This window comes from Arvicola amphibius, chromosome 15 (assembly GCF_903992535.2).
Source record: "Arvicola amphibius chromosome 15, mArvAmp1.2, whole genome shotgun sequence".
Lineage (NCBI taxonomy): Eukaryota > Metazoa > Chordata > Mammalia > Rodentia > Cricetidae > Arvicola > Arvicola amphibius.
The window spans coordinates 45835918-45856493 of NC_052061.1; the positions used below are offsets into that span (position 1 = coordinate 45835918).

The following is a 20576-nucleotide window of genomic DNA, read 5'->3' on the forward strand; positions in this document are numbered from 1 at the left end:
TAATCCTCTTTGTGTGTAGTGCTAGCATCAGAATCCAGCACTTCTACTGAACTATGCCTCCAACCCCCTCTTGAGAGCACCCTGTGGGAATTCACTGGTCATGACAATGCTTGGGAGAGAAACCAGGTGTTGTGATGCTTTTTGATAATTGTCCTGACTGATTTCACTTGTCCAACAAGCATCTAGGAGAGCCTGCTATCGTCAGGGCACATTAACAGTCCGACAATTTCCACAGTCCATGAAACAGTGAGCCTGGTTTTTCAGAAATGAGATGCCATAGTCTATGGACGCTCCTCCTGGACAGGCCTAATCTCTGAAGCTAAGCAGCATCAGGTCTTACTAAACGTTGGGTGGGAGACATGTGACGCCTCCAAACACATACAGCACAGTGGAAGGGTGAGCTTGAGCCGGGCAAAATAAGACCTCGAGTTAAGATGTTTTTTTCATTCGGTCACAGGCAGTGAGGACTAAGAGAAAGGCATACAGAATGGGGATGGATGGTAGACTGTGTAGTCAGGTAGGGGGCTCAGCAAGGGTTTCTTGCAGTATGTGGTGGGTTAACAATCGTCCTCCTGCCTGTATGTACGCGCATATGCGTGCTATAAGGAACATCGACTACTCGGCGTGTTAAGATCTGAGTATGAGTTTGTTTTGAGACAGAGTCACCTTACGTAGCTCAGCGTGACCTGGAACTTCGCCTGCAATTCATGGACGATCCTCCTGCTTCTGCCTCCTATGTATTGAGATTATAGGAGAACAATCCCGGATCAACGAGATCTTTTTTTTTTTTTTTTTTAAAAAAAAAAAACGAATTAATTAGTATATTTTGTGTGTGCCCCTGTGTATATCAGAGGACAATTCTGTGGAGTCAGTTTTTCCTTTCTGTCATGTGGATCCCAAGGATGGAAGTCAGGTCGTCAAGGGTAAAGGAGGAGGCTCCATTACCCGCTGAGTCATCTCACTGGCTCCCTCAACGTTTATTCCTGTGCTTTACAAACAGTTTTTTTTTTTTTTTTTCCCTAATGCCAGGCAAAGCTAGTGGAGAATGAAGAGTGAAAAAATGAATGAACGGTCAGAAGAGAGCGCTCCAGACGGTAAAGATCCGTCGGGACCGCAAGTGGCGATGCTCAGGGCCGACCTCATGCGGCCGCAGAGCAGACGCCGGGACTCCACGTAGCAGTCTAGGGGTGCGTGGCCACCTCCATTCGCACGCCGTCGCCCGCAGCGGCCGCCTTCCACGCACCGCGGGCGGAAGGGTCGCCGGCCGGGGCACACGCCCACCTGTCGCGCGCAGGCGCAGAACGCCGCCTGCTCTCCCGCGGCGCGCTCAGTGCGCAGGCGCGGCGGCTGATGCGAGTGTGTCTGTGCGGCGAGAAGATGGCGGCTACGGGGGACGCGGCGTGAGGAGGCAGAGCAGCGCCGAGCCTCATTGAGACGGGCCGCCATGGCCCTCCACAATCCGCAGGTAGCGCGGGCCGCGTCCAGGGCGGGAGGTCTGGGCCACGGAAAGGCCTCGGGGCGGCAAGCGCGAGGTGCGCGGCGGCCGGGCGGTGGGGGAGGCGCCGGCACGCTGCCGGCCTAGGCCCGCGCCGCGCCCCTTAGCGCCGCGCGCCCCAGCACCCGAGGCTGCCCGAACTGCCCCGAGAGCGCCCGAGCCGCCCCGAGAGCGCCCGAGCCACCTCGAGAGCGCCCGAGGTCTCGGGGAAGGCCTCCGCGTGCCCCGCCGGCAGACGCACAGTCCCGGACGACGCTCTGGCCCAGCGACTCGGGTGGTTGGTGCGCTACGGCGCCTTGGGGACCCGGCCCTCGCCTCCGGGATACTGTTGCATAGAAAATTGGGAACCCCATGGGGTGGCACACTGTCTGGTTTGGGACTGACACCTTTTGCACGGAGCCCGGGCTAGGTTGGGGCGCCGCAGGCCGGAGAGCCTGCTGCGCCTTGCTCTCGGTGCGGGAGCTGCTCGCTTAGACCCCTTGATAAGACGCACTTCGGAGAAATGAGAAGTCAGCACGTGGTGCTGCTTCTCAGGGCTGCTTTGGGCCCGGCGTTCGCTGAGGTCTCAGAGCTAGACTAGAAATTGTCTCCTTTTATTATAATTATCTCTGAATGATTTTTTTTCCCCTGCCATACTGAGAAATAAAGTGAGCCGTGGGAAGTGGTTGGGGAGCCAAATCTCAACCTTTGGTGGCTGGGTCTTTACTGGCAGGCGAGGTCGATCTGGTTAGACCACCTTTGAAAAACGTTTGTGTCTTTATTTTGGGGCAGGGTCTCCCTCTGTAGTCCAGGCTGGTCTCTAACTTGGCATTCTTCTGCCTCAGCCTGGTGGGGTTGCCTCCACGAGTCACCGTGTGCTTTTGAAAGGTTATTTTAATAACGGTTTCAATGAAGGTATGATGGATTTAAACCTCGAAATCTTTTTAAATGAAAGGTTAGATCCTAGGAGAAACTGCAGTTCTATTAAATATGTGGTGTTTCTTAGATCAAATCAGAACTTTGCCTGTTTGACCTTTTCCCTCCTTTTGTAAATTTACCTTTGTATTTGGTGTAGTTCTTTGCAATAGAAAGGGAATTTGCAATTGTTGAAAAATATTTTTGACAAATGTTATTATTCAGAGTATTCTTAAAGTGGTAAACAGATCTTTACAACGCAGTCCTGGCTGGCTTGACATTCAGACAACTGCCTGCCTCTGCCTCCAAGGTGCTGGGGGTTCCGGTCATTCACGGCCACACTGGGCTATATTCCGACCATTTTTGTTTTGTTTTTTTTTCGAGACAGGGCTTCACTGTAGGTTTGGAGCCTGTCCTGGAGCTAGCCTTTCCCCGCCCCTGCTCCCCAATTTTTTTGAGACAAGTTTTTCTGTAGTTTTGGTACCTGTCCTGGAACTAGCTCTTGTAGACCAGGCTGGCATCGAACTCACAGAGACCTGCTTGCCTCTGCCTTCTGAGTGCTGGGATTAAAGGTGTGCACCACCACCTCCTGGCCTTTTTTTTAAAAAAATTTTATGTGAATAAATGCTTTGTGTGTATGCGGTTTTTTTTGTTTTTTTTTTTGTTTTTTTTTTTTTGGTGCCTATCGAAGCGAGGTGAGAGCTTTGACTCTCTTGGAGCTGGAATTAGAATGGCTGTCAGCCTCTGTATGAGTGCTGGGAATGGAACCTGAGTTCCCTGCTAGAGCAACTGCTTTAAACCTTGGAGTCGTCTGTCCAGCCCTTCCTCAGAGGTTTTGGGAGATTTCAGCCTCTTGCTCAACTCAAATATAACTTCAGTCTCAGCACTAGGGAGGCAGAGGCAGGCAGAGCCCTGTGAGTTTGAGGCCACCCTGTTTTACATAGTGAGTTCCAGGATGGCCAGAGCTATATAGTGAGGGCTTGTCTCAAAACAAATTCTAGTTGACTGCCTTGTTTTATTTTGGAGTTAGTCTGTAGAGTTCATTCTGAACTGAGCTGTAACGTAATGCTTTTTTTTTGTGATTTTTGAGATGAACAGAGCATATTTAAGCTTAATTGGCTTTCTCAATCACCAGGAACAATGTCAAGTTGATGGAAATACTAGTGATGCTTTGGAAGCTTGCAATCTGACTCTTCAGGAGTCAGACTGGCAGGTCTAGCTAAACATAAGTGTTAGCAGTGCCTTGGATTGTCTAGTGGCAGAAAGGGGGAAAGGTGATAGTTTGAGTCCTGTTGTAATTTTAAAAGAATAGTAGTAGAAAAGCTGTGTAAGATTAAACACCTGTAAGTAACCTCAGGCTGGGAGAGGTGAAGGCAGCAGGTTCAGGAGTCCAAGGTCAACCTTGGTTACTTAGCAAGTTTCAGGCCACCTGGGTTATGAGAGCACTCGCTCTCTCTCTCTCTCGCTCTCTCTCTCTCTCACACACACACACACACACACACACACACACACACGAAAAAAGAAAAGAAACAAGACAAGATTTCACTATTGGATCTGTCTTGTTCTGAGTATTTTAACAATTAGTTCATTTATTCATTCATGAACTACTGGCAGTTTACCGTGTGTTAGCCTCGATGATGTATAAACTGGTTTCTCTTTTCAACTCATTCACCTATTTGTTTGTTTGTTTAATTTTCAAGATAGGATTTCTCTGTAACAGCTCTAGCTGTCCTGGAACTAGCTCTTGTAGACAAGGCTAACCTTAAACTCACGGAGACCCACCTGCCTCTGCCTCCCAAGTACTGGATGCTGGGATTAAAGGCGTGTGCTAGGTTTTCCTTGAAGTAGTTTCCACAGGTTCAGATAAGGGTTAGTTTTCAGTGGACTTGCAGAGGTTACAGGTTAACACTGTCATATTTTGTAGCCATTTTCATGTTTTGAACTATTTGAACCCTGTTTTATGGATTAAAGAGCAACAGTGTAGAACTTAGAAACATAGTGTAGGGTGCGTTCCTGTCCCCCAGCCTAACCAGTTCGGGAAGGAGCTGTCACCTGAGTTGGAAGTGAATCTGGCATGCCTGCTGTCAGAACTGGCTCAGTGAGTTGAGGGGATTAATTTGAAGCTACCAACATGCTTTGTACTTGAAAAAAAGTCTGTGTTGAGTCCACAGTGTTGTTTCTATACCCAGGCTGGAGAGGTTGCTTTTGGTTTCTTTTCTCCTTTACACAGACCCTGACATCTTTCATGCTGGAATTTCTTGGATGTAGCTTATAGCACATGGCCGAGTGTTAAACTGTCATGGAAGTAATTTGTAACTGATGGCTAAATTAGGGTAATTCTTAAAAGGATACTTTTGATACAATGTTTTATTATGTAGCCCATAGTGCCAGGGAACCGTGGCCCCGCTCAGACTTGAGACTGGCACAGCTCCTGCTTGAGTTTCCTGAGCTCCCTACTCTGCTGTGCCGTCAGAACCACAGTCCTACAGGGTGGGTGCAACTGAAATAAATAGCAGTTTTGAAGTGGTAACGGGGTATTTGAATATTTGGGGGGGGTTGAACATAACAACAGTAAGACACTTCAGTCAATTTTGAGACTATGTGCAATAAGAAGTGCAGGAACTGGGAGTCTCCTTAATGCCTATTGCTGTGTTTAGGGCCTCACCCTCATGTCCTTTCAGCCCACCCTGTTGGGAACACAGAATGGTGGTGGGCAGTAAGTGGACAGACTGCATTTTGGATTCTTCTCTAGGGCTAACATTTATGTTGTGTGGAAGTAGAATGGTTTGAACAGTAGCACACATTGGAAATTGAAAGGAGAAAGATGCCATAATTTGGTGATTGCCTCATGCAGGCTAGATTGTCAAGAATGGGGAACAACTGTCATTTCCATTTGGATGAGGTACATCTAAGTCATTTTTAGTTTTGAAAATTATAGGTGTGTAAGTACTTGTGAACAGTGGATCAAGTTTTAGGATACCTTTAATGTCACTGGGGGCCACTTCTTTTTTTTTTTTTTTTTTTGGTTTTTCGAGACAGGGTTTCTCTGCAGCTTTTTTAGAGCCTGTCCTGGAACTAGCTCTTGTAGACCAGGCTGGCCTCGAACTCACAGAGATCCGCCTGCCTCTGCCTCCCGAGTGCTGGGATTAAAGGCGTGTGCCACCACTGCCTGTGGGGACCACTTCTTACTGATAATTTACCAAAGTATGGGAAGTGGTTAGCAGCACTTGTTGGAATTTGTCCTTAGGCTAGTGCGTTGCAGTCGACTGGTACACAAGAAGAGTCACTGTCACAGAGTAGACACATGTGTCTGCAGTGGAATTGCTGGCCATGGGATATCGGATTAGTGTCATTTGTCTCTTAGTGCCACTTCAGCAGGGCACTATTCATTTCTAAGATTTGCTTGTGCTTGGACTGCAGTTTTTCTGTCTGTGGAAGTGATCTCCTAAAAGGCCTTTTGTGACCATCCTGTTGGGACAGGTTGGATTAAGAACTAGTGTTGGGAGCTGGACAGATGGTTCTCTGTGGAGGTGATGGTATTTGCAGAAGACCTGGATTTGATCCCATGTGGTGGCTCAGAATGTTGCCTGTAACGCCAGTCCCGGGATATTTGCCACTTTTTTCTGGCATTCTCAAGCACTGAATGCACACAATACCCAGACACATATGCAAGCAAAACACCACATTCATAAAATTAGAAAAAAACAAAACACGTATTGGATAAAGTTTGCTGGTGCACATGTTTACCTCAGCATGTGGGAGGCTGAGCATGGTTGGGAATTTGAGGCCAGTATTGGGAAAATTCTGTCTGAAAAAAGCAGAATGAACATAAATTGGAACATAAAGGTTGTCCACATGCATGTTTATTTGTTTCAAAGATCAGAAAATGTATGATTTTTAGCCAGGCGGTGGTGGCACATGCCTTTAATTACAGCACTCGGGAGGCAGAGGCAGGCGGATTTCTGAGCTCTAGGCCAGCCTGGTCTACAAGAGCTAGTAGTCCTGGGACAGGCTCCAAAGCTACAGAGAAACCCTGTCTCAAAAAACCAAAAAAAAAAAAAAAAAAAAAAAAAAAAAAATGTGATTTAAAAGAAACCTGAATGTGACTCTTCAGATTACAGATGTTTGTGAACTGGTTATTTTCTTAGTATTGAGAAATTTTGGCAGTGATCCAGTTTTCATTGGAAGACCTAGAAAATTAGAAGCTGCCTGCTCCGGTTCTCTGCCCATCTCAACACCTGTTATTTCAATTATTCTCATGGGAACAGGACAGGTGAACTGTTGGGACTGTTGGGATAGAAAAGGGATTTGGGACTGGTATCAGAAGACTCAAGGACCTCCTCCTGGAACTTTCATACTCACAGGAGAGTTGAGAGGCTGTACAGGACACATGGGAACGGGGCTGCTTCCTGTGTGTAGGTGCGTGGCCATGTGCATGCAGAGACCAGAGAGCTACACTTAGGTGCTTCCCTCCCTTAGTGCCCTGAGGCAGGGTCTCTCACTGAAGCCAAAACTTTAGTTCCAGGTAGACTGGCTGAAAAGCTAGTTAGCTAGCAGGCTCTGGGGTCTGCTTGTCTCAACCTCCCCAATGCTGGGGTTGACTTGGCTGACTTTTTAGGATCCTTAGGACCCTATTTTAGGGAGCTGTGTCTGTCTGCATCTTTGCTGGGCAGTCATCTTGAGGACCATCTCCTAGTCTACGCTGGTCTAAGAGTCTCACAAGTAATGGCTTAAACAAAAGCCTAACCTTCCTTCAGTCATTTGGTGTCTAGTTAACAGCAGCCACACCATCTCTCTTTATGGTTTTCTAAAACTGCCAGACAGTGGTGGCAAACTTCTTTAATTCCAGCTCTCAGGAGGCATACTCTTTTAGTATGAGGCCAGCCTGTTTTGTAGAGCAAGTTCAGGACAGCTAGGGCTACACAGAGAAACCCCACCTCAAACAAAAATATTTTGGGTGTGCACATATGTTGGTAAACCCTTGCTTCTTTTTTCTGGTCGTGTGTGTGTGTGTGTGTGTGTGTGTGTGTGTGTGTGTGAGAGAGAGAGAGAGAGAGACAGAGAGAGAGAGACAGAGAGAGAGAGACTTTAAAATGTAGCTAAGGGAGCCGGGCGGTGGTGGCGCACGCCTTTAATCCCAGCACTCGGGAGGCAGAGGCAGGCGGATCTCTGTGAGTTCGAGACCAGCCTGGTCTACAAGAGCTAGTTCCAGGACAGGCTCCAAAGCCACAGAGAAACCCTGTCTCAAAAAACCAAAAAAAAAAAAAAAAAAAAGAAAAAAAAATGTAGCTAAGGGGCCGGGCGGTGGTGGCGCACGCCTTTAATCCCAGCACTCGGGAGGCAGAGGCAGACGGATCTCTGTGAGTTCGAGGCCAGCCTGGTCTACAAGAGCTAGTTCCAGGACAGGCTCCAAAGCCACAGAGAAACTCTGTCTCGAAAAACCAAAAAATAAATAAATAAATAAATAAATAAATAAAATGTAGCTAAGGCTTCCTTCAAACTTGCTATTTAGCCACATAGTCAAAGACGGCTTTTGAGCGTCCTGTTTCTACCTTTCCAGTGCTGGGGGCTAACAGTGCTGGTTTATATGATGCTGGGGATTGGGGATCCAAAAGATTTACTGTGAAGAAATACAGATGTCAGTTGGCATCTAAGTGTTCCTTAAAAACTAAACTCAGAGCTGGACAGTGGTAGTGCATGTCTTTAATCCCAGCATTTGGGAGGCAGAGGTAGGTAGATCTCTGGGGGTTGGAGGTTAGCTAACCTGATACAGAACAAGTTCCAGAAGAGCCAAAACTACTCAGAGAAACAACAAAATGCCAACAATTCAGTAAAAAAGTACTAAGCCTGCCACATTAGCTCTCCTATAGGTAAATTTCAGTGGGTACCCTGGCTGGGATGGAAAGAAGCTGCCTGGTAAAGAGTGTACCCTGAATCCTTAATTGGGTGTTTTGACTTTGTGGGACATGGTTGATACAACTCTGTGTTCACAAAGACAGAATTTGGAAGACAGGTCTTTCAGTGTCATAGCTGCTGGCTAGGAACATGTAACAATCATGTCTTGGTCTCCCGAGTGTTGTGATTAGAGGTGTATACTATGTCCTGCAAAAATTCATTTTTATGTCTTAAAATACTAGAGTAAGGCTGAAGTAATATATGGATTACATTTTTGCAAGTCGTGGACCTTGTCACCTAGACAGCTGAAGAGTATTTAATGGAATCCATTAGCAAACTTGCAATCCCCTTTCATAAAGGATCCAAGGCTACACCGCTGGGGCTCTCACACTAACACACTGGTGCCTTTGCTGGAACAGAAGCCGTTCACCTTGACTACATTGCTTTTATCTAAGTGTTGTCAGGACCACCCATTAACTTATGGGTTTATTGGCATTCTAGCAACTGTCAAGAGGCTTTCTAGCATTTCTATCTTCTGCATTTCGCCTGTATTAGGCTTGTCTCAGAGAAGTAAAGCTAGGGTATCTATATATGTGTGATGTGTGATATGTGTGTGCATGTGTGGAAGCCAAATGACAAACTCTGTAGGTTCAGTTCTCCCCTTTCACTTCTATGTGGGTTCTAGAGATGAATCCCAAGTCCTGGTTATATACTGCAGCTGCCTTTACCTGTTGAGCCATCTTGCTTTCCTAGGACTTAACATTAAAACACATGCTTCTGCCTTCTTTACCTTCCACTAATAGTAGCCACAAGGCCAAAGCTGTGGGGAGTCAGGTGGGACCCCAGAAATCAGAACAGGGGTCCTGCCCGAGAGAATTTGAAATTGAGACTTAATTCTAGGTCTGTGGTTTCTGTCCATTCTATTTTTTCCCCCATGTGTATGAGCATTTGCCTGCATGTGTTTGTGGCCCTCTGGAGGCCAGAAAACTGTATTGTATCCCCTGGAACTGGAATTGGATAGATATGGTTGTGAGCACCATATGGGTCCTGGAAACCTGGGCCCTTTGCTAGAGCAGCTGGTGCTTTTAACTTACTGAGCCATACCCCCTGCCCCTTTTAAAAATAATTTAATTTTTGTGCATTGGTGTTTTGTCTGCATGTATGTCTGAGGGTGCTGGGATCCTCTGGAACTGGAGTTACTGGAGCTGCCACGTGAGTGCTGAGAACTGAACCCAGGTCCCCTGGAAGAGCAGCCAGTGCTCTTAACCGCTAAGCAATCTCTAGCCCTCCAACCTCTGTTTTAAAATTTAGCTGTTATACAAAGAAACCCTGTATAAACCCTTACTAAAATATAATTTTTTTTCTGTGATGGAGCAAGTGCTGTACCCCTGAGCTAAGCTACTACCATCCCAGTTGATATCTTGATATATGTAAATGGTTTTGTTTTTCTAGTCAGGATAGCTCTGGCTGTTCTGGAACTCTGTAGACCAGGCTGGCCTTACACTTGGGTCTGACTGCCTCTGCCTCCCTAGTGCTGGGATTAAAGGCGTGTGCCACCATCTCCCGACTGACTTTCTTTTTTAAAGAGTTGTTTTAGGATCACAACAAAATTGAGAAGATAAACTGGGTGGTGGAGGTGCACGCCTTTAATCCCAGCACTGGGGTGGCAGAGACGACAGATCTTTGTGAGTTCAAGGCTAACCTGGTCTACTGGGCCAGTTCCAAGATAGGATTCAAAGCTGTAGAGAAACAACAACAACAACAAAAAAGCGGGTGGTGGTGGGACACGCCTTTAATCCCAGCACTTGGGAGGTAGAGGCAGGTGGATCTCTGAGTTCGAGGCCAGCCTGGTCTACAAGAGCTAGTTCAGGGACGGGCTCCAAAACTACAGAGAAATGCTGTCTTGACGAAACTAAAAAAGAAAGAAAAGAGAGAGAAACTGAATTGAGAAGATGAAGACATCTCCTGCTTGTAAACTTGTAAGTAGTGTTTTCGTTTTCCTAAATTTAGGTGGCTGCCAAGGCATCTCTATTTAAGACCCAAAATAGGTTTCCTGGGTAGGTGCGATCATTTGGTAGAAAGGGGCATGCAGTACAGCCCTGAGCTTTGAAGGAACATTGCGGTAGCTGGGTACTGTGGTTTGTGTGGTCCTGCATGGGTCTATATGGCCTGTGCAGCCATATGTTATCACCATTCCACACACACCACAGAAGAGAGGCAGGGCTCTAGATCAGGAGGTTGATAAGCCAGTGGTTCTGGAGACTTACTTATGCGGGTCTTTGATCTTCTAGAAGACACTAGGCCAGGACCTCCTGTCCACAGAGGGAGTCTTATAGCGATTCTCAAATGAAAGGTAGAGTGAAGGAGTGGATGAAATAAAGCTGATTAATAATAAATAAAGCGTGCTTGCAGGTGTTACTGTGCTGGCTAATGTGTGGGTTACACTTGGATAACAGTCCTTTCAGATTTTAATTTTACTTAAAAAAAAAAGACATGCCATTTGTGAGCAACTTACTCCCGCAAACGATATGGGAAAGGAAAAGATGAAAGGGTGCCCAAGTGAGCCTTCATCTTCAGTTTGCTTGTCATCCGTATGTTTTTGGTTAGGCTTCAGGGTCTCTCTGAGTTGTTAGTCTGGGCAACTCACTGGATTTGGAATGCTCTTTGTTTCCCAAGTACTGAGTCAGGGACTGGAGCTGCCACACTCTCTGTGTCTCCGTAGTCTGTCCTACCCCACCACTCCATTCTGGGATCCCATCTTCGGGTTGTAGTGTGCCATATGCTGGAACAAACAGTCCAGAAACTATTCTGAAAACATTTCAGTAACATTTTTATTATTATTTTATGTATATAAATGTACAACACATGTGCCTGGTGCCTACAGAGGCAAGAGAGGACATTATGTCCCTCTCTAGCCCTACAGTCCACTCTTCACTGTAGTCCTGTGCTCTAGCTTGATACTGTAAAAAGAGGTGATCTCAGCTAATAGGTTCTTGTTGGTCCATTACTTCTACTAGATGCCTAAAGGACCGACCATTCTTTGGAAAGAGTGGTAGGTCAGTCATCTGAGTGACTAGAGAGGAATCTGCTAATTAACCTGAAATGTTTCTTTTCCTTTTCCTTTTTAAACATTTTTACTTTATATGTATGGGTCTTTTGCTTGCATGTATCTCTGCACCGCATTCATAGAGTGCTGGTAGAGGTCAGAGAAGGGTGATACCATGGGACTGAGTTACAGGCAGTGGTGAGCCACCTTGTGGGTCCTGGGAATCAACCCCCAGTACTTAGGAAGAGTGGCAATCAAATAGTAGTTAAGAACTGCTGACCCAGATGGGCGGTGGTGGCACTCGCCTTTAATCCCAGCACTCGGGAGGCAGAGGCAGGCGGATCTCTGTGAATTTGAGGCCAGCCTGGTCTACAAGAGCTAGTTCCGGGACAGGCTCCAAAACTACAGAGAAACCCTGTCTCGAAAAACCAGCAGTAGTAGAGCATGCATTTAATCCCAGCAGGCCAGCCTGGACTACAGAGTGAGTTCTAGGACAGCCAGGGATACACAGAGGAACCCTGTCTTGGAAGAGGGGAAAAAAAAACACGAAAAACTAAAATGAAACAAAACCCCTCACACCTCACAGAGATGCACCTGCCTCTGCCTCGTACTAGGATCAAAGACTTGTACCACTTACAACCATAACCTGTCACAAAAGATGTTTTAATGCCTCCAGTCTAGGGCGAGTATAAATGCCAAGAAAAACACAGGCTTGTTCGAGGCCAGCCTGATCTACAAGAGCTAGTTCCGGGACAGGCTCTAGAAACTACAGGGAAACCCTGTCTCGAAAAACCAAAAAAAAAAAAAAAAAAAAAAAAAACCACCACAGGCTTACCAGGCGGTGATGGTGCATGCATTATGCAAGCACTCCTCAGCCCTATTATTTTGTTGAGATAGGTCATAGCTCAGGCTGACTTTGAACTCCAAATCATACTGTTTCTCATACACTTCCCAAATGTGCCACCAAACCATATCAACCATATTTGCCTCCTTCTCTCCCCTCCCCTCCCCTTTTCTTTGTTTTTTCTTTCTTTCCTTCCTTTTTCTTCCTCCCTCCCTCCCTTCTTCCCTCCTCTCTCTCTCTCTCTCTCTCTCTCTCTCTCTCTCTCTCTCTCTCTCTCTCTCTCTCTCTCTCTCTCTCTCTTTCTTTCCGTCTATGTAGTGCTGCCTGTACTGGAACTCTGCTGGTCTCTATGTAATCCTGGTTTACTGGATTAGGCTAGCCTTGAACTCATAGAGATCCTCCTGTCTCTGTTGAGTGTGCACCACCACTCACAGTTCTTTGTTTTTAAGATGCTCTTTCTCTTGTTTCTTCAGGCCAAGTGATGTGCGTCAGCGTGTCTTACTGCAATTACTGTGTCATATCCATCTGTACTCTTGACAAGCACAGTCCTGAGGGCTGAATGAGAGACTGCATTCTGTAGTACCAGCAAGTGCGGGAGTGCCAGTTAGCATGCCCATTCCTTTGCTGGCATGGCTGGAGTTAGGGCAAGTTGTCCCCGAGACCTTAGGACCATCGGCCTTGCCCTTCCCATTTAGAGCTCTTTAGTTGCCTAGTTGCCCACGCCCCTGGTTCCCCACTCCATCTTGTGTGTGTGTCCATCTCTGTTTATCCTACCTGACATTTCTAATCCATACACCCCCATGCTGGAACATACCAACCCAAAGTCATCCCTAAATGTGGCTTATGACAACCCCCCCTCACAGCTGTGGCGTGGCGTGGCTTTGTTCCCAGCATTTATGACCATTGAATTCCCATAGGTGTGATATGGGTGCTTTGTGCTCATTTTCTGCTCTGTAAGCCTAGGGCGAAGAGTTTTGCTTGCTCATCACTATGTTCTGGAGTCTACAGCATGGAAAATGCTCAATTCGTATGGATAGATTCATTAATGGAAGATATACTGTAGTTTATGCTTGAAGCCCAGAGTCAAGTGTGGGAAAGGTTATGCAGGTCACTATTCAGATCTAGAGTGAGGAATGCTGTCCCAAAAGGACATGACAATATTCAGAAAGGGTTGCAGGGGGAACAGTTCACAGAGTGCCCAAGAGAAAGTCTAGCCTGTGTAGTTTGTGTGTCAGGAGACTGGAGTGTGGAGAGGATGTGGGGCAGGAGCCTGGGTGCACAGTGAGTTTGGTAGACAGTTCTTGAGGGCGCTTGTAGATTCACTGATCATCCTGGGAAGAGCTTTTACAGGGAACCACATGTACACTGTTGGGAGAAAGCACTGTAGTGGGTGAGTGAAGTTTGAGGAAAGTTCTTTTGTTATTTTTTGTTTGTTTTATTTTATTTTATTTAGAGTTTCTCTGTAGCTTTGGAGCCTGTCCTGGAACTAGCTCTTGTAGACCAGGCTGACCTTGAACTCACAGAGATCTGCCCACCTCTGCCTCCCAAGTGCTGGAATTAAAGGTGTGTGCCACCACTGCCTGGCTTCCATTGCTGTTCTTATAGAAAGGACTGGGAAGCCGCTAACGGTGGGCTTTTGTTATATGAATCATCGTTTCTAATTTTGAGATTGTGTCTGCAGCAACTGCTTAGCTTTAATTTTCAGTTGAAGTACCAAGAATATGCAACTAGCCAATTTAAAGCCTGACAGAATTTTAATAGTTGGAATAAAATATGTAAATGAGGTAAAGTAGACACCAAACTGAAACACAACTCTCCAAAAGCTGTGGGTTGCTATCTATGAGAGTGGCTTTGTAATGCTAATGTCTCTGTTCCCTTCTGCCCGGGGCTTCCCCTCCTGCAGCTCAGTCAGGGGAGAAATAAGCATTTCCCCTGCTATTTGTAACACTCATCAGCCTGCACTTGCATTGTGACAGCCTGTGAATATTGTTATGTCCTGAGTTCTCAGCATCTGCTCAGATTATCCTCAGCCTCAAACAGTTCGCCTGGGGAGGTGATGCTTAGTAAATATTGTTATGTCAGTGAAACTCCTGGTTTGCATGGACTCAGCAGTGTCACCTTCAGGTGTCTCCCATCCTTGCAACCACACCACTCTAGAGCGGTTTTTTTTCTCTGTGTAGCTCTAGTTGTCCTGGAACTAGCTCTGTAGACCTGGCCTTGCACTCACAGGGATCTACCTGGCTCTCTGCCTTCTGAGCTTAAAAGTGTGCACCACTTCACCTGGCTCACTTCCCTTTTTTAGTCAAGGTTCAGAGTGTTGAGCGGGTAGGTTTTGGCGCGCTGTTTCCAGGTCCATGTTTTCCCTTTCCAGTTTTTGCTTCTTTTGTTTTGCCATGCTTGACGCAGGTCAGAGCCTCACAAATGCCAGGCGTGCCCCACCCCAGTCCTACCTATTGCTTAATCCATGTCAGGCCCAGGAGCTCTTCTACCTGGTGAGACATCTTGGAGCTACCTGACCCAGCTCATTTTCTGCAGAGAATGAAGGCTCTGCTCCTTCACAGCATCTGTTGCTTCGAAGAATGGCCTAAACCTCTCAGAGAACAGAAAGGCTGACCAGAACCCCCTTTTAGCTGTGGTAGGGCTCAGCCTGCCTGCATAGTTGTGCACTGCAGTGGGAGACTGTCCTAAGTAAGAGCTTGTGGTAACTGCCCATCTCCCTTAGAAATTGAAAAGCACTGAACAGAACCAAGGTCCTGCAGATTACTTGTCTCACAGCTGCCTCTTGAATCACCAGGAACCTGTTCAAAAGGCAAAGAACATTAATTTGGGGGCAGTGGACATTCAAATCAGTTTCTAGAGATGAAGCCTTTAGAAGATTAGGGGCCAAGAATGTTGTTCTCTAGTGCCCCCTAGTGCCACGCAGTAATGGCAGACCTTAAGTTTCCCTTGCTGGCAGACACTAGTTTCCTGTGATTCTCATCTATGCTTCTGTGGGTGAACCTGAGAAGGTACTCTGAGCAGGATGCCTTTTCTTTGTCTTTCTTCCAGTTCTTATGTTTGTGTGCCACTCCCTGGAGCTTGGCCTCTGCCTTTTGCAGTTTTATCAGCAAATTGTATTTTTTCCTCTTTTCTATAAATATAAATTTTATGTATGTGGGTATTTTACCTTCTTGTGTATCTATGTACCCTGCACTCTTAAGAAGTCAGGCCGGGCGGTGGTGGCGCATGCCTTTAATCCCAGCACTCAGGAGGCAGAGGCAGGCGGATCTCTGAGTTCGAGCCCAGCCGGCTCTACAAGAGTTCCAGGACAGGCTCCAAAGCTACAGAGAAACCCTCTCTCTCAAAAAAAAAAAAAAAGTCAGAAGAAGGACTAGAATTCCCTGAAAGTGCAGTTACAGATGCTTGTGAGCCGTCACATGGGTGCTGGGAATGGGACTCAAGTGCTCTTAACTCCTGGACTGTCAGCTTCCTAGGGGATGTTACTGGTTACCACTCAGGTATGCGTCACTTTGGCTAGGGAGATGTATTTGTGTATACAGTATAATTGTAGCCCACACTCCCTAATTTTAATGAGTCCCCTGACTCCAGATCTCAGTATTTTCATCTTTTCAACCCTTGACAATGACTTCCCCAAGCATCAAGGGTCCTGTTACACATCACTACTATGTCCCATCAGAATGGTGGTTTTTTTTTTTTTTTTTTTTTGTTTTGTTTTTTTGTTTTTTTTTTGTTTTTGTTTTTCGAGACAGGGTTTCCCTGTAGTTTCTAGAGCCTGTTCTGGAACTAGCTCTTGTAGACCAGGGTGGTCTCGAACTCACAGAGATCCGCCTGCCTCTGCCTCCCGAGTGCTGGGATTGAAGGTGTGCACCACCACCGCCCAACTCATATTTTGTTTTTTGTTTTTTTTTTTTTTTCTTTGTTTGGTTTTTCGAGACAGGGTTTCTCTGCAGCTTTTTTTTTTTTTTTTTAGAGCCTGTCCTGGAACTAGCTCTTGTAGACCAGGCTGGCCTCGAACTCACAGAGATCCGCCTGCCTCTGCCTCCCGAGTGCTGGGATTAAAGGCGTGCGCCACCACCGCCCAGCTCATATTTTGTTTTTTTTTGAGATAGTTTCTCTACACAGCCCTGGCTGTCTTAGAACTCACCCTGTAGACCAGAACTCCTAGCTCCAGAAGATCTAACATGTCTGATTAATTCTCATCCATACATATCTTTTCCTACTTTGTGAATCTGCAGTCTTTTTATTCCCAAGAGGGGATATATTCCAAAAGGGGATGGCTTTCTGAGCACTGCTCTCCCTGAGACGGAGTTTCCTGGATCCTACTTCTGTATCCATCCTTGTCTGTCATCATAGTTGAATCCAGTGTTTTAGCACTGAGCCACCACATCCCTGGTCTCTGAGAATGTTTTATACACCTGAGTAAAATATTTATAGGATGGAATTCTGGGGAAATAATACCCTAGCATTCTAGGGAAAAGTACTTCTTGAGTTTTCAAAACTGCCCTATTGCTGTATACATCTGTTCTGATACTAAAAACCAGCTGAGCTTTTTAAATTCGTGTTTTGAACTTAGTCTAATTTTTACAGTTTTCTGTTCTCTGATAGGGTGGTTCCTTTCTTACTACGATTCTTCTGTTTTTTTTTTTTTTTCACCTGCCATGCTGGGAGTGATGGCAGTATAAGCTTTCCCATGTTGTAAGTGATTAGTTAATGTGGCGGCCGAGTCCCCAAGCATCTCAAGAGAAGACTCCAGACCATGTTGAGTCTCAGTGTCTCACCATCGCCATCAGCCCAGTCTCCTGTTGACTGGGTCAAGGATATGCGTTATGTGAGGACAGCTTTGTTCTCAGTGTGTTATGGTTTTGGTAGACAGAGCCAAATAACCTCAGGAAATGGTCTTCCCAACAGTGACTTTTTGAAGAATAACAAGTATTATTTTCTATAATACTTAGTTACAGAATATAAGTTTATAAACTTCCCCATAAGTCATTTCTTTTTTAAAAAATATTTATTATTTATTTATCATGTCTGCTTGTATGCCTGCAGGCCAGAAGAGGGTTCCAGACCTCATTACAGATGGTTGTGAGCCACCATGTGGTTGCTGGGAATTGAACTTAGGACCTTTGGAAGAGCAGGCAATGCTCTTAACCGCTGAGCCATCTCTCCAGCCCGCCCACAAGTCATTTCTAGACTTGAAGATGCAATGGAACTGAAGACACAGCTCTGCTTGTACTTTGACCCTCAGTCCTGAGTTTTTTATGTAGCAGGTTACTGGCTGGATGAATGAATGAGTGTTGTGGAAATCTCATGATACTTGTAAGTGGCAGATTTCTTAAAGCAACTAGGAGCTGGTGGCCACTTGGCAGACTCTTACCAGATCCTGTCAGTGAAGGTCACGCCTAGCACTCTATGAAGCTAGAGGGTTGTATCTGCCATATGTTTCTCTGAGTCCTGTTCATGTTTAGAATAAATGACACGTCTTTAAAGATTGTTACTCAGGATGACTGACACTTTTCCATGAGTTTTCCTGTCCTTTGACAGGGAAAATGAAATGGAGGTGGGTAATGATGTCACTCAGCAAAGAGCTAAATGGAGGTGAAAAGGTGAACCCGGAAGTTTCCCACAGGCAGGAGCCTACATGCTGTGACTATTCTTGACTTGCTTCAAAATAAGCTCTTTCAACCTTGTTCTTTGAGGGTTTACAGAAAAGGTTAGGCGGCCTTTTCTTTTTTTTTTTTTTTTTTTTTTTTTTGGTTTTTCGAGACAGGGTTTCTCTGTGGCTTTGGAGCCTGTCCTGGAACTAGCTCTTGTAGACCAGGCTGGTCTCGAACTCACAGAGATCCGCCTGCCTCTGCCTCCCGAGTGCTGGGATTAAAGGCGTGCGCCACCACCGCCCAGCAGGCGGCCTTTTCTTGCATGTCATGAGAAAACACTACCCCTCGGAACCTCAGCTTTCAGCTTGAGGCCCCTCATTGCTTATTTGAAAAGGATTTGGGGGATTCTAGTCCAAATGTTTCATAGGACAAACTGTAAAATATTGACTTAAAAAATAAGTAATGTGTTTATTGTATGTAATCAAATGTTCTTATTGTTTTCAGTATATTTTTGGCGATTTCAGCCCTGATGAGTTCAATCAGTTTTTTGTGACTCCCCGCTCGTCAGTTGAGGTAAGAAAAATTGTTTTCATGCTCATATGTGTAAAAATGATTGACAGTTCATTTTCACTTTAATTGAGAGTCCTAATAATGCATAGATGAGCAGAGACTACACCATGAGTGTGCTGGACCCATTTGTTGCTTTTGTATTTGCATTAAACTTAGAAGGTGCCAGTATAGTTGCACACACAGCTAGATCCCTATTTCTCCTTCCTGGCTCCTTTCCCAGCGCATGCTGTGTCCATAGCAACTGTTGAGTGCTGTGCACTTTAAGATCATCCCTTTGCAGTTCACTTTAAGCCAGTGCTGTATTCCCAAGTTTATGCTTATACATTTGTTTTTTTTTGTTATTGTTTTATTGTTACTGATTGTTAGTTTAAATATTGTTTTATGTGTATTAGTGTTTTGCCTGTATGTGTATGTACCACTTGCTTGGGGTCCATGGAGATCAGAATATCGGATGCCCTGGAAGTGGAGTTATGGATGATTGTGAGCTCCATTGTTGATGCTGAGACTGAACTCAGGTTCTTTACAAGAGCAGTAAATGCTGAGCCACCTCTCCAGCACCTGCTTTCTGGTTTTAATTGCTCAGTAGGTTCGTCATACACATTGTAATTTATTTACTACACTATATTAGTGTGTGTTTACTGAGTGTTGCAGGAGCTGCCAGGTTGGGTTAGTGGGTTCCTGAGGGAGGACATGATGATGTCTCATTTCTATGACCTATCCCATAGATCCACTCCTCCCATCCCCAACTTAATCTCCATCTCCCTTTCCCTCTCCCTCTCCCTCTCCCTCCCTCTCTTTCTCTCTCTCTCTGGTCTCACTGTGGCCTTGAATTCACAGATCAACTTGTGTCTTTCCCCCATTGATGGGATTAAAGGCATAGGCCCCTACACACATGTAATATGGTACACATTCATATTCCTGCCCATAGCTATGGTATAGCTTGATCTGGCTTTATTTTCTATGTGCTGTGGGCTTTAAAATTTTAGTGAAGCACTTTCTTCTGTTTCTAAGATAAAGAACTGGTGGTAAACGGGGAGAGAGTGTAAAGCATCACAACTGAGAGCTTTTGTGCCTGTCTTAGGTGCTTGTTTAAAACCTTGCCCCAGTAAGATAGGGAGCCAGGGAGAAGCAAACAGGTGATTCTGTGTGTGATCTTTAATATTGGTGGTGTTTATAAGGATTACTGGTGTTTCTAGAGCTGTGCTCTGGTTTATGAGCAGTGGCTTGAAAGTGGATCTCCCTAGTGGAGAATAGTCAGGTAATTTAGTTGCTGTGTTTGAGCCCACTCACTGTCTTATTACTGGTGCTGGAAAGTGTTTATTCCAGGAGATACTCAGATCTTAGTATTGGAAGCAACATATATACATCGTGTTACTGAACAGATCACCCCTAGTACCATAGCTCAAACTATAGGGGCAGGTGAGTGTGTGTGTGTGTGTGTGTGTGTGTGTGTGTGAAAAAGAGAGTGAGTGAATGAATGGGGGGCACAGATAAGGCTCTTGGTTGTCATTTAAGGATTTTTGTTTGTTTTTGGCATAGGGTCTCCCTATGTACCTCTGTCTGCTCTGGAACTCACTCTTTAGAGCAGGCTGGCTTTGAACTCACAGAGATCTGTCTGCCTCTGCCTCCCAAATGCTGAGATTAAAGGCATGCACCACTATGTCCCACCTTAGATTAATTTTTAAAAATTGTGTATGTGTATGTATTGTGCGTGTGCATGTGGTTTGTGCACATGTGTACAATGCATATGGAAACCATTGGGGTTAGATTTCCTGGAGCTAGAGTTATAGGCTATTGTAAACTGACTGACAGTGGGTCCTCTTCAAGAGTAGAAAGTACCCTTAACTGCTGAGCCATGTCTTCAGCTCCCTGAATTGGTGTCTCAGGGACTTACTTTCAGATTATTATGTTGTGTTTCCTGAATGTTTGAGGAAGCTGGAGATACCACACTGTGCAGGGCCCCAGGCTTACACGCTTCTCAGAGTAAACTGGACCTACTTTGTTTACAGCGTCTCACCTTTATATGGGGAGTTACATTGTTGATTTGATGTATAAGAGACAGAATTTTACTTCATAGTCCAAGCTGGCATGAAACTTGCTATGTTTCTCAAATTGGTCTTGAACTCATGGTGATCCTCCTGCCTCAGCCATTTGACTGCTGAGATTCCAGGTGTGAACCACCAAATCTGGTACTTTTTGTATTATAAACTGCTGTAGAATTGGACAGCTTTGGTCCAT

General features: G+C 45.6%; 1 protein-coding gene across 3 annotated transcripts in view; it reads left to right on the top strand.

Moving 5' to 3' along the window:
* The first annotated feature begins 1339 nt into the window (after positions 1-1339).
* Positions 1340-20576, top strand: part of Usp10 (ubiquitin specific peptidase 10) — a 47683-nt gene continuing 28446 nt past the window's right edge. For 2 of the 3 annotated variants that reach the window (XM_038312472.1, XM_038312474.2), the window contains exons 1-2: positions 10132-10263; positions 18273-18341. In XM_038312472.1, coding sequence (XP_038168400.1) covers positions 10237-10263; positions 18273-18341 — 96 coding nt within the window. In that variant the 5' untranslated portion in view covers positions 10132-10236. Of the gene's footprint in view, positions 1466-10131; positions 10264-18272; positions 18342-20576 lie in introns of those variants that run through there. The other variant, XM_038312475.2, reaches the window with a different exon arrangement.